The 13954-nt window shown below is 34.2% G+C and overlaps 3 protein-coding genes across 3 annotated transcripts; 1 reads left to right on the top strand and 2 right to left on the bottom strand.

Annotated features, from left to right (window-relative positions):
* Positions 1–80: 80 nt before the first annotated feature.
* On the top strand, positions 81–795 carry LOC122604016 (17.3 kDa class I heat shock protein-like). The gene has a single exon (XM_043776901.1). It carries the CDS (start codon positions 146–148, stop codon positions 593–595), a length of 450 nt encoding a protein of 149 aa, XP_043632836.1. The 5' UTR covers positions 81–145; the 3' UTR covers positions 596–795.
* Positions 796–1707: 912 nt separating this feature from the next.
* Positions 1708–3453, bottom strand: LOC122605409 (U6 snRNA-associated Sm-like protein LSm6). The gene is made up of 3 exons (XM_043778356.1): positions 3195–3453; positions 2027–2140; positions 1708–1939 (listed from the first exon to the last, which is right to left on the bottom strand). The coding sequence occupies exons 1-3, from the start codon at positions 3358–3360 to the stop codon at positions 1893–1895; spliced, it is 327 nt and encodes a 108-aa protein (XP_043634291.1). The 5' UTR covers positions 3361–3453; the 3' UTR covers positions 1708–1892.
* Positions 3454–4650: 1197 nt separating this feature from the next.
* Positions 4651–9768, bottom strand: LOC122605298 (histone-lysine N-methyltransferase CLF-like). The gene is made up of 17 exons (XM_043778208.1): positions 9700–9768; positions 9302–9606; positions 8882–9043; positions 8695–8779; positions 8426–8569; positions 8294–8341; positions 8147–8215; positions 7286–7475; positions 7135–7204; positions 6861–7014; positions 6536–6756; positions 6337–6468; positions 6082–6172; positions 5916–5963; positions 5714–5842; positions 5530–5607; positions 4651–5057 (listed from the first exon to the last, which is right to left on the bottom strand). Exons 1-17 carry the CDS (start codon positions 9700–9702, stop codon positions 4869–4871), a joined length of 2118 nt encoding a protein of 705 aa, XP_043634143.1. The 5' UTR covers positions 9703–9768; the 3' UTR covers positions 4651–4868.
* Between the last annotated feature and the right edge of the window lie 4186 nt (positions 9769–13954).

Genomic DNA, 13954 nt, shown 5'->3' with positions numbered 1-13954 from the left:
GTCCAGAAAGTTCTGGAAGATACCCAATCATAATATATAAATTCACCTTTCTCTTCAGAAAATCTCAAACAAAAAAAACACAACAATTCGAATCAAGGCTTATATCACACTTTCAAACATTAATCTACAACAAACACTATAAACAATGTCAATCATTCCAAGCTTATTTGGTGGCCAAAGGAGAAGCTTTTTCGACCCATTTTCAGTTGACATATGGGATCCATTCAGAGAGATGCATGTGCAATCTGAAACATCTGCATTGGCTAATACACGAGTGGATTGGAAGGAAACACCTGAAGCTCACGTGTTTAAGGCTGATCTTCCTGGGATTAAGAAAGAGGAAGTGAAGGTTGAGGTTGAAGACGGCAGGGTGTTACAGATAAGCGGCGAAAGGAATGTGGAGAAAGAAGATAAGAATGATAAATGGCATCATGTTGAACGTAGCAGTGGAAAATTTACGAGGAGGTTTAGGCTGCCTGAAAATGCTAAGATGGATCAGGTCAAGGCTGCCATGGAGAATGGAGTGCTAACGATTACTGTGCCTAAGGAGGAAGTTAAGAAGCCCAGTGTCAAGTCTATTGACATTTCCGGTTAAAAAGGTTACACAATGCATCATATCAATCATGTCCGTAGTGACAATCCAAGTCCAGTCAATGTCTAATGTGCTTGTAGTGTCCTTTTGTGTCTGGTCGCTCTAGATGCGTATGTGCCTGTTTGTTTATGTGTGCATATAGCAGAAATGGTGCGACTTTCTTAAGGTTAAGAATAAATAGAATGATTGTTGGATTCTAACTACCAGTGCTTGTTTTAGTATTTGATTAACTCAAATTCATTTACATCACCACTTGATTTATAGCCCCATATACATCAAGGGGGCTATTTGCAAGCAGCAGCTTTTAGGATTTTTACAGCTGCGTTTTCTTAATGTAGTAATCAGAAAACCGGAATAAAAACACAATCTCAAAAACCATATAAGACCCCTCTCACTAGTTAGTAATCTCAAGGCCACAAAGGCAGGCTAAATAAATAAATTCCGGTATCTAGTATCTAGCTTATCTGGTTTCATAGGACTTATCTAGCTTATCTGGATTTGTAGGACCTATCTAGCTTATCTGGTTTCGTAGAACTTATCTAGCTTATCTGGTTTCATGGGACCTTTCTTACGAATTTTAAAAGGCACAGAAGCATACAAGATCTGCATGAGTTCTGTTATTACTACAATAAATAAATTCTGAATGTAATTATGCAATTTGAAAAGGGACTAAACAACCAAAATTGCAAGTTAGTCACATATGTCAGGGGATATATTTGTACCTCACGCCGTACTTAGAGGTGTGGATAATTCATTTCATTGATCTCAACTGCATTAAAACTTACAAATTCACATATAAGCCAACAATCAACTTTATTTTATCTACCAATTTTTATTATATACTACAAGAAAGAACAAGGGTGGGCCTAAAAAGGCCAGAAATGGATGACATTCAGCTATAGTTTTTTTTATTTTGGGTCCTTAAGAGTTGAGGGTCCAGCACCAGTAGATCAGCAATAAAGTACGAGTTTGAGAATCATATTTTGCCACTACTTTGGTGGTGAAGACATGTTAAGGTTAGGAGTGGAAACGGTAAAAACATATGACTGCCAGCTACCTATAAGGACCCAAAGATGAGACTACTCATGCATTGAAACAACATGTGATGCCCATAATAGACGAAAAACCTGCTTTTAGATTTCCTAAGAAAAAACTGTTAAATATTACACACTTAATAACTTCTTGAGTTCATCACATTAATAAAAGTAGAAAAATTGCAGCACATAATATCTGGAAAAGAGAAAAGCACCAGACATATGGAATGAAGCAGGATGTGCTGGGTCTGCTGTAAGCATGTGAACTAGGCGCCTTCTGCAAGGGTACTCTTGGAGGTACTGATGTAAAGAACTGCAATAACAAACCAAAAACAAAATTTAAGGCTACAGCCAAAATAATAATTAGGTATAAATTTAGCTCTAAATAACACAAACTTACCGTTGTTTCCTCGAATAAAAGCATCACCATATTTGTTTTTCAATTGTCCATTAACATATTCTTCAGTCTGCTCCATTGCTATGTTCATGTATCCATCCAAGCAAGCCAATATACCTGCACAACTAGTGTTTCATTAACTTACTAATACCTAACCGCACCTCTCAGTACTCATCAGATGACCATTTGCTTAAATATTGTGTGCTAGTCTTTTAACTTAGATACGAAACATTCAACTTCCTAAGCAACCACATTGTGTTTGTTAGAACATTGCTTTTTTTAGGTTAACTATTTCTTGTATTGTTATCTATTAACACATGAGAAACTAACAAATTGCATTAAACCCCGAATATTTACTCCTTTTAAATTACCTTAATAGATAGAACTACAAATAAAATATCTAGTTCTAAAAACAATGTAAGTGTGGCATTGCAGAATCTGAGCATATACCTACTTATCAACTAATGACTAATATTTAGGAGTATCTTTATACATAAGCAATTCACTTGAATCAAGACAAAGTACCCACTACTTCACTAGTTTCATAAATAATTAGTGAATTTATCGTTTGGTGTTTTACAAAACAAGTATTAAACTGGCTAGAAACGAATAACTCGACCCTTTATTTGTCTGGATTACATGAATTTTGTTTCTTGATTATCAGAATAGTTTATTCTTGATTTTGGAAAAAAAAAACAAGACTCCAGTCACAAAAGAAATTGAAATTCGTGTTTCTGTTACATTTATATAGCACACCTAAGAATCTAAAAGGCACGGGCATCTAAAACCGCCTAAAAACGTTCTAATCACTTATACGTCTCAGGACACCTGTGTACATTTACGTCTCAGGACACCGCTCCTATATCCTTACAAAGGGTCCCTCAATCCTACATTTAGGTCCGGAATACAGGTTTACGCTCCCAACCCGATTCCATGCCCAAAATAAATCCATCAATTATACTAACATATCCAATAATAACACTTAGTTATAAGCTGTGACCTAATTTTATGAAGCTCTATAAACTAAATCTTCTTATAAGCACGATATATATATATATAAGAGGTTCTAAATGGTGAGAGTGACAGTGAAATATATATGTATAACTTTACTAATTAGAATTGAAGATATCAAATATTGAAGCAGTAATAATAGAATGAATGAAAAACGAACCGCGATAATCAACGCCGGAATTTAATTTGACAACGACGGGTCTGCCGCGGATTGATTTGAGGAAATCCGATGGTGTTTTTATTGTTGATGATGACGATTTCTCTCTTATTGATGACGCTACACTTCCTCCATCTGTTGTTGTCGTTGTTGTTGTTGTTCCGCTCATGACTTCGATTATTGTTATGATTATTGTTCAAGTGAAAGAGTAAGATCCAATTCTAGGGTTTAGGTTTTTAACAACAGAAAGGGGGAAGATAGCGCGGCTGTTTTTTTATTTATTTACTGTGTTTATACTTTTTTATATATATGACGTCAGGCTGGAAATGCCATCTTGCAATGAGAGTTGATCTGTATACACTAATTTTTAACCATACACCACCTTAAGATGTTACGATATTGTAATGTGTGATATTAGACAAATTTGATGGTATATGGATTATTACCCTTTTGTAATAGTCATTCATCACGTACTCATGTTAATTTATGTGAAATTTTGAATATGTACCTATTTTGAAATTTTTGATAGGCGGACTGACGATGATAGATCATAGTGTCGATTGTGGTGGTGGTGGCGACAGCAGTGTCGGTAGCAATGTGGTTATTAATGGAAAAAATTGATGTAAAACAGTTAGTGTAGTTATTTTAAAGATATATGTTGTAAATAATTTTATCAACGGTAGTATAAGTATATTAAACGGATATATTCAAATTAGGGAACAAAGTAAAGAGACATTTTATCGTTATCAACTTTATAGTTGGAGAAAAATAAGGAGGGAATAAATTTTTTAAAATGTAATATAGATTTACATAGTAATACCGAATTTAAAACTTTTAATTTAGTTTATTTTGAGACTTTATAACATGTTACTTATAGTAAAAGTGATTTTAGAACTCTATCTACATGTACCTCTATTAGTCTATTTACTTTGTTTTTTAATTGACTAATTAAAAGTCGAATAATTTAAGACTACACTTTCTTGTCTAGAAAAAAACCTTCACATTTCATTGGATTCAAGCCAAATTTAAATTTACTTAGAAATTAGACTTTCCTATTTAAAAATATATTAAAGTTTAATAAATTTACTATTTATTTTTTTAACATAAAAAAAAAAAAACAATTAAAAAGTATGACTAGATGATCCAAAAAAACTAATAAAAAGAGTATGGCCGGTCACCACCTCTGGTCATACTCTTCAATAACTGTCTTTTATGATTACAAGTTTACTAACATAAATTTGTTGTGATGAACCATTAAGTAAAAAAGTTCCCAAAAAGCTATTTTACACCAAAAAGAGTATATTGCATCTTTTTTACATTGCCTCTATGAAAACGAATTGTATGGCTACAGTAGGTTCCTTAAATCCATCACAGGAAGACATTACAAGAAAGAAAAAGTAAAATCAAAAGTCACAAACATCAGGTCCAAATTAATCCAAAAGACTGCAAAGCAGAGGACTTGATAGCATGCAAATTCATCTTTCAAAGATAATATGGGTCTTAAATTACAACTTCCTGCTCCGGTAATATGCATATCTATATACACATGCTACGCAAGTTATGGCAATGTCAAGATGATGATAACGGCTTCTACATTAAAGATTAGCCAAATGTACATTCTATGTAAGAAAAGGACCAAAAACTTTTGAACTAATAAGGTGAAACTAAATCCTTTACTCAAGCTATCTTCTTGGCCCGGCCACTAGAGATAGTATCCACTTTCTTTAAACCAGGGTCTCCGGGCTTCTTTGCCCAAGCAGGAGCTCTATCAGGTTCATAACGGTAATCATAAAAAAGCTCCTCCCCAGCTGTGATCCTCTCTTTTGCAAATATGCCGACTCGGTGATCTCCCGCCACCATCATCACCTGAAAATTTATGATTGAAAGAATACTTCAGTCAAATGTAGTGCATTATTCTGCTAATGATAAGTTTTGCCCATTCCGTTAGGTCATTCTAGATTCGAATTATGTAATAGGTAAAACTTTAACCAAAAAGACTTCCATATAAAAAAATAGGTCGCCAATTTGTATAATTATAGCATAAAACCTTTTAAATCAATTTATTCACCCATTATCATCTAAATAATAACTTTTGTAATCTTATTTGACACATTGGTTCTTTCAGAAAATCTTAAAAAATTGGGCAAAAAGTGTTTTGGTCAACTCAACGCAAATTAAATCAAAAAAATTATAGCTTTTTAATCCAAACCCATTCTCGCTGTAACCAACATCCTGACCCGCTCATTTTGTCAGCTATACTGCTATTTTAGTCAAGATACAGCTACAAGGTACGTATGATGCAAGTATCTACATTAACCATCAAGAAAATAGCTGATACCTTTGCATAACAATTAGGATTGGGAGAATGATTGGCGAATTTCAGTTTATCACCCTTCCGGTGTGCATCAAGAACGAACTACATACATAGTGAAACAAGAGTAGCAATTATTTAGTTAGTTAATAGAAGCATAGGGGGAGAAGAATAGACATCTCAAGTTGATAAAAGGCACAACGTATCATACTTGGTCATTAAGGTTGAAGAGAAATGAAGAATTTTCCCGATCATAGATCTTTCCACGCTTGTCAGCTTCGTGATGTGAGATCAATTCTCCAGTGTATTCACCCAGATATTCATGTTTGGGTACACTATCCTGAACGTGGAAGCTAGAAATGAGTAACCTTAAGGAGAGAATAGCAACCATAATGCATAACACTTCAACATACCTTTAAGAAAGCACCCCAGCCTGAGACCTCAGATTTTCCTAGCAACACCTGTTTAGAAGCACCGACATGATATCAATAATATAAATTATATAATCTGAATTGACATACTAATTTTATATAAAAAATCAAAATAATTGGACAACATGACTACATAAACAATAGTTACCCTTTGTTGTTGTCTGAGGAGAAGCTTCATATTCCTGCATTCGTAGTTGTCACCTTTATGGCCAGGAGTACCAAGAGTGCCATCACCACAACTGCAAAGTTGATGAAAAAGTTTGATGAACTCAAACAATAATAGGGAAAACATATCACACGTGCAGAACACAGCAAACAATGTAATTTTGATGAGAACCTAAAATCTTTTCCATCTTTGATTATAATAAGTTTAGTAGGTTAACCAAGACACCAAGTATCTTACCTAATCCAACAATGTCGGCATACATCTGGGTCACATTCCCTGTTAGCTGCAAAGCAAGGGCATTGCCGACTCCGGCACTGGCTCTTGGCGCAGTGGCACCCCCTAAAACGAATCTTGCACGTTCTCGGGCATCTAAAGAAAAAACATAGAAATTGTTAAACAAGAAATATAAACAAAAACTCAACAACAAAAGCATTACCCGCAGTATTTCTCACAAGTAGTCCCACTTATAAGGCAGCAACAATCATCTCGACATATAGATTGACACCCACAGGGATTGTATTGACGACATGGCAAATCCTTTTTCTCAGAAATACGTTTTCTCATCAAAGGGTACCCAGCAGACTTCCATGACTGTTTTAAACGACGAACTTTACTTCTTCTGCGTAAGACTTTGGATGTTGTTCTTAGTGTGGTACCCTGGTAAATGATTAGCCACAAATACAAGCTAAATTAAGTAAATATATTATGATTGCAGCAAAAGTTTTACCATTGCAACAGGTTGAGGATAGCACTATACTAACCATATTCTCATTACTCTCAACATTGGAACCATCCTCTACAGAATTTCTGTTGTTGCTATCTGTAGAAGATGGCTTATTTTCATAATTCTTCAAGACATGAAACACTTCGACACATGTCTTTAATTCCCCCATAAGATTCCTAGCTATTAAACAGCTGCAATATTGACAACAGATCAAAGCATCACAAAATGAATGTAAAAATACAAAGCATGCAAAAAAACATGATACTCCAGAGTCCAGAACTTTCCCAGAATCATGGAAACGATCTACTAACCTGTTCCGCCCGAAGATCTCCAGACCCTTTCGAAAAAGATCCTTCTCTAAAGTTCTCCATGATTCAAAATCTGTTAATTGTCGAGAATTACTCTTATCCCCAAACTCGTTTTTCGTTTGCGTGTCATCGCCAATGCTAGTTAATTGCTTACCTGGAGAAACAATACAGTCTTTTCTCCTAGGCCTTCTAGTATTCAAGGATTTTGACTTGGGTGAGGATGAGCTAGTTTTCTTGCCTTTTTTGAGTAGTGATGATAGAGACCCCAACTTTTGTAGGGTAGCAGTTTCTTCAGTATTAATCTGCAATGGAGATGTACCTACAATGTCCTCCAACTTTTGGACCTGCAGACAGCAAGTAGAAGGTCCTATATTGACCATAGGGTTCAAAAAGCTTGTCATTGATAGGTGGAAATGGGAGGGGGTCGGATTAAAGGTCAACATAGGTTGGGGTCAAAATGGGCTTGAAAATGGGTAAATTATAGCATATGATCTTATGAGCTATATTGTGTGTCAAATTTTATTTTAGTTTTAAAAACACAAGATAAAGTCGGGGTCAAATTCATTATAAAGAAAATAATTTACTAATAAATAAAAAGTATAGATAATGATAAAATTGAACTTTGTGTGCAGAAAGAGAGCCAGGAAAACAAACGTCAGTTTCTGACTTGCCCATTCCCTTATTGTACTATGGTACACATAACCTGTCTTCCAGATCAATTTGACATGGTTTGTTTCTTACCTTGTATATACTTCAGCCCACTTCAACCAGTGGGGTAATTTTAACGGGTCACTCATGTTATTCCTAAAACTTTGAGCAAGATTTGCCAGACATGCTTTTGGGTTTAGCAAATTTAAATAAAGAGAAAACCTTGATCAACATATAAAACTAAAAATATGAATAAGCAGTATGGCAATGGCGGACATTTAAAAGTGAAACTGTGAAAGTTTCATAGCGCTAAACAATTCTTCTTAATTCGTAGGTAATATCCACAGTGGTATGAAATAACATATACCTGGAGATAACAATCTGGGCCACAAGGGACATTTTCTTCATTCGTCTCATTCCGTGATGGTTTTACCGCCTACTTAGAATATTTAAAGTAGCATAAATAGCCATAGGATTCAAGTAAATTTACCTAATTAAAGAAAGGTCAACTTACAGGAAATATAAGCTCCTGTGAACAGCCATGTAATTTACAATCAAATATCTGGCATTGCAAAGATAAAAGATTGACTGGTTACAAGTAGATCTTCAAAAAAGAGAACAGAACACAAATTATGACGAGGCTTACCAAGCATCTGCGGCAAAATAGATTGTCATATGAATCCTGAACTTCTTCAAGACTTTTATCAAGAAAAGAGCTCATAAAATTAGTGTCCTCAGATTTCGAGCTTTCTATAGCAATTTCATTACCAACAAGTGCTTCATATCTTGCCTATATTAAGATGTCCGATAAATATCCATTAATCATACACAAACAACCACAAAACAGAAGAGGAATAAAGTTGAAATAAAGAATTACTATCATGAACAAGAAAGTCATATCAAGTAAGTGCTTACCTTAAGTTCGGCAGGCTTTCTCGATAAGCGTTTGGCCAGTGTATCATAGACAATATCAGATGATCCAACCTGTTTAATGGTCATACTGGAAACATTGCAACACCATACAGTAATATTATTTCTGCTGAACGGAAAAAACAAGTATATGTCATGAAGCATAGAAACATATAGATGGAAGTAAACAAACCAGATAATGTAATCTTCAGATTCAACAAACTCATTATTGTCCTCTTCTTCATCAATCGCTTCTTCCTCGCTATCACTGCAGATTAGAGCTTCACCCCCATTTCGGTCATAATAAATCCTCCTACGACCTACTACAGATTGATCTTCTGCCATCCTTTGATTTCTGCATACACATTCAATATTAAAAACAATAACTAATAGGTCACCTGAAAATAGCCAATATGCAGAAGAAACTAAGCAAGATGAAGATCCGCAGAAAATATAATAGTGTGATGTTAACATAGAAAAGTCTTTGCTTTTAACAAACACACAAAAAAATCTGCAAATACTGATCATCAATGAACCTGCAGAGTAAGAGTTGCGTCGTATATCAGTTATCTATCAGTTCACTGTAAGTACTTTGAGGGGAAAAAAATCATACCTATCCAAGAAAATCCATGTGGTATAAGGAGGTAGTTTTTCCACTTTTGGAAGACCGGTAGGCCGAACAGAATTCTTGACTGCAATGCCAGATCCTAAGAGAATTACCGAAGTCTTTTTATCTTCCTGAGAGCTACTGCAGAAGCTTACATCAACTCCATTTTGCATAGCAATTGCCTCCGTCGCTCTTTGTGTCAATAAATCGACTGGTTCACCTGCAATTTTGATCTTACTCCTTTCATTTGAAAACCTGTGATGGTTGTTAGTGAATTCAGCCAATTTAATCTGGTTCTCTTCCATTCTTTTCTGCAGGCATTACAATTCAACAAGGCATGATGAAATAAGGTGCTGTCAAAAAGTGAGGTATGTTGCAGTGATGTAGAGGGTGTAATACTGTACCATGATATACACACCACGGTCAGCGTCAACCTTCTTCTTCAATGAGTCAATAACTAGTGAAATTTGTGAAACATTAATACTATCTTCTTGCAGTACAGCATTCTGTTCAATATGAATAAAATTCAACTTACAATATTCAATCTATAAACTAGAAGCTTGAAACTAAGTGGAAAACTTTAAAAGGTAAGAGCACAGTTTTTACTGTTACATACTTTTTAGGAGTTTCATTCCAAAATACATCGATAGAGGAGATCTTGGAATACACAGTAGAGGGTACCACATGAAGCCACATATTTTGAGGAACCTCCGTCTTTATAGACTCATAATTATATATTAGTATACTCTAAATATTTATAGTAAGAATCCAACTTTCAAATATTGCTATTGTATGAATTCGGTGGTACTTTCGCTGATGGAGCAGTTTGTATGGATGCCACGTGGCAAGTTACATAGATGTCAGGTAAGCAAAACTGTTATCAGTTTCATACAATAGCAATATGTGAAAATATTTGAAAATCAGATACACACAATAGAAGCATTTAGAATTGGATACATACATTAGACTACAGACTAAAGTTAAATACATTTTTAAGCACTTAACCCGTTGAGATTAGCCTATCCTACATTTCATAAGTCGAACTCATTAGCTAATTTCCTCCGTATAAGTCGAGCTCATTATTAAATTTCCTCCTCATAATGCATCCAGATTTGTATGATACAAATCAAGGAACCATATATGCCCATCTTTTGCCAATTGCTAAGCTACTCTCATGGGCACATTTTCACACTCAAATTAAGGATATGCAGTTGTGATGCATCACTTTGATATATCTATACACTGTATATCATTGGATTAAAATTTTCTCATCCACAGAATATGTTTCAACATTCACCTTCCAAATCTAGTATAACTTACTGCTTCAGCTTAAGTGTGGTCTTGAGGTAACAAGAGTGTTGCTATGTATATTGTCACAATCTCAGCATATGACTTAGGTTCACATCTATATCCCATTTTTATCTTGCTATTAATATAAATAAAAGTATCCTTTTAAAGTACCTTCTTCAATAAATCCATGTACCTAGAAGCTAAAGTTTTTAGATGGTAAACAATCAAACATTGAATAAGGAGTAACATACCAAGAAGAGAGGGTTATCAATTCTCCACCACAACACATAATATTTCGGGTCCATGGTTCTTAAGAAGAATCGTGAATTACTCTCTTTTCTATGCCTTCAGGAATGTTACTATGAAGCTTACGATCCTATGAGGTTATACAAAAGGTCCCTGTTAGTTTCTAAGTGAGCTTATCTGCTCTTCTGCTTTTCGACTTATATAAAACTTTTTTATTAAGTCCTCACCATGAGCTTATTGGAGCTAATTTGGCTTATTTACTACATTACCCATATCATCTTTGTTCCTATAACCTTTTGAAAGGTGTGTTTTGATGATAGATAGGCTAATAAGAGATAATTACGTATAAACTTAATCGCTTACCCAGACACCACTAAGTAGCCACTAGCCACGTCCACTCGACAAATAGAAGGAAAAAAACTTACAGTCCGGTATTTACTATTCGGGTTTACTTCTAAAATACTAATGTACTTTTTCGATTTGTACTCGTTTAAGCCATGTAGCTTTTTATTGACCTATATACACATTAACCTTTCTAAAGGTATACATATATGGTACTTTAGACAAGATTTCGGCAAAATCCCAGGCAACAATTCTCCATTTTAGCCAGAAAAACTAAGGGAGATGTCAGTAAAAGAACTTTATACAACCAAAAAGTACATTAGCTTTTTAAAAGCATATTAAGATATAAATATTAAAAAGAACGTCGATTTATACCGTAGAAGCCTCCAAAGACTCAGACCCCGATCTTCCTGCGGTGGTCCATGACGACATTGTGATCTTTTAATAAAAGTGTATCAGAATTGGCTCAAATTTTGGTTGTTTTTTTTTTTTAGTGGGGGTGTTATACCCTAAAAGTTGGTTGGGGTTTAAGAATTGGGGGCAATGGTGGCTGCTGATGCTGAAAAAGATAATCAAGGCCCAAGGTGTGCTTTACTTGCGTGTGTTTCAGTGTATGACTTGTATAGTTGCAGAATGTGACACGTGGATGTGGGCATGGGTGAACGTGTCATATTTGAAAGCTGAATATATTCATCAGCCATTTGATGTTGCCAAACGCCCAGAAATAGATTATGAATGGATGAGATTATATTTTTATTTTTCCCCTTTTTGTTTATAAAAATTGATGATGTGATGTTTCATTATATCCTGAGTAATAACCAATTAGAATAACCAATTACAATAACAATAAAAGGGGAATAAATAAAAATCAAAATACACAGTTGATAATTCGTTACATATAATTTTAGTTAACAAGAGAAAAGTAGACATATCAATCTAAAATGAATGGTTAGCACGTATCGTCACCTCTCCAAAACAAGAAGAAAAATTTCTTCGCAACAGAACCTATATAAACATCTTAAAAATTTGATTAGCTCACCCCTAAATCTAACACCACTCCAAATTTTTAATCATGAGAAAACTCATCTCCTCTCCCTCTTACAACACTTCTCCAAAACCCAGTCCACCAAAATCCTCAAATCCCACCTCCCTAACCAAGTTCAAAATGGGTTTTTTCTTAAAGCAAAAAAAGTATGTTCTACAACCCGGCCAAATCCCTGTCATTCCAACACCCATCACCCCCGACTTAACCCCAAAAGCCCCCAAATCCCGATTGACTAAAACTGTTCCAAAATCTCAAGTGGTTGTCTCTACTTCAAATTAGCGTCTGTCATTAAAAGTGCTACAAAATCACAAATTGTTGCTGCTAGTTTCATATATTATGTAGAAGATTGGAGATTTTTCCTTGTTTTTTTCTTATTTCTTTTCAAAATTACATATCATATTTGATATTTCAATATATTTCATAGCAAAAACTTATATGATATTAACATCATAGTGCTACACTCAAATCAACTTTTACACATGTTGAACAATCTCCTTTAAATTAAAAGTTTATAAAAAGAATATCATGTAACTATATAATGTTAACATAATATAGGTTGTCTCCTATTTCATAAACACAAAAGATATAACTTGTGTTAACGGTTTTCACTTTCAATTAGAGTTATAATCGGGTTTGGTATGTTTTATGTTTTAGGATGTTTTGATGTGATCTTAATATAATAATATTCTCACAGATGTAGAAAATTGATTATAGTCATTACTATCTCCTCCTCTACTAGAGGAGGAGTTCGGCTGATGTCACAAAATAGCAGGTGTCACATAGTTGACTAGGCCACGTTAGTATTTTTCCATTTTTAGCCAAATCTGCTGATGAAATTAGTAGGTATTTCATGGTGTTTATATTATGTGATATTGGCTATACGTATAGATATTTTGGTTGGATGTGTATAATAATTAGGCGGTTGTTTGAAATTTGAATTTGAAGGTTAAACTTAAAAGTAAGTTGTCAGCCTTTTATTTTCACTTTACAGTCTCTCAGACTTTTTCTCTCTCTCAAAAATAACACACATTTCCTATTATTTTCTCATTTGGATTATGTTTTTTCTTTTATATGCATTAAAAAAAACGAAGGGAAGAAGATTAATTTGTTTATCTTTGTTACGCAGTGTTAGAAAAGTTTTCAGAAGGGGAAGAATTTGTTTCTCAGAAAGGTATAAAGATTACTCATGTGTAAGTGTTTTGATTTTCTCAAGTTTTTTTTAAAACTATTTATAGGCAATTTATTTGTGACTTTTGAAGTGGGTTTTTGTTTAAAAAGAGGCTTTGATTATTACAATTCATATGTTTCATCTCCATATTTGTGATTTAGGTGATTACTCATATAAAGAAATAAAATTTATGGTGATGCATATAAAGTGCTCGATTAAATGTCTAAAAGAAATTTATAAAAAGTTTTTTTACAAAACTTTATGTCTTTTTGTTGAATTTATGTGGGAGCACACCAAGTGTTTGTGAAAAGTTTTGTGAGAGTTTGTTTGTAATATTTCTACATCATATTATATGGTATTCAAATAGGAACTTCTTTTTCATGCAAATACTTACCTATATTTTTTTTGGGAAATAAATTTTTAGTTGGAAAATCAAGTTGTGTTTGGGAAATGGTTTTTTAGTTTGGTTGGAAATGGTGGCAGGTAGTGTAGTTGATGAGTTTGAAATACCATTGAAATTTGTGGGTGTTAGGGAAGGGATGGAAGATCTTTTCATGAGGCATCAATA

Source organism: Erigeron canadensis, chromosome 6 (assembly GCF_010389155.1).
Source record: "Erigeron canadensis isolate Cc75 chromosome 6, C_canadensis_v1, whole genome shotgun sequence".
Lineage (NCBI taxonomy): Eukaryota > Viridiplantae > Streptophyta > Magnoliopsida > Asterales > Asteraceae > Erigeron > Erigeron canadensis.
Note: the sequence above shows the minus strand (reverse complement) of the source record. Positions and strands in the feature narration are given on the sequence as shown.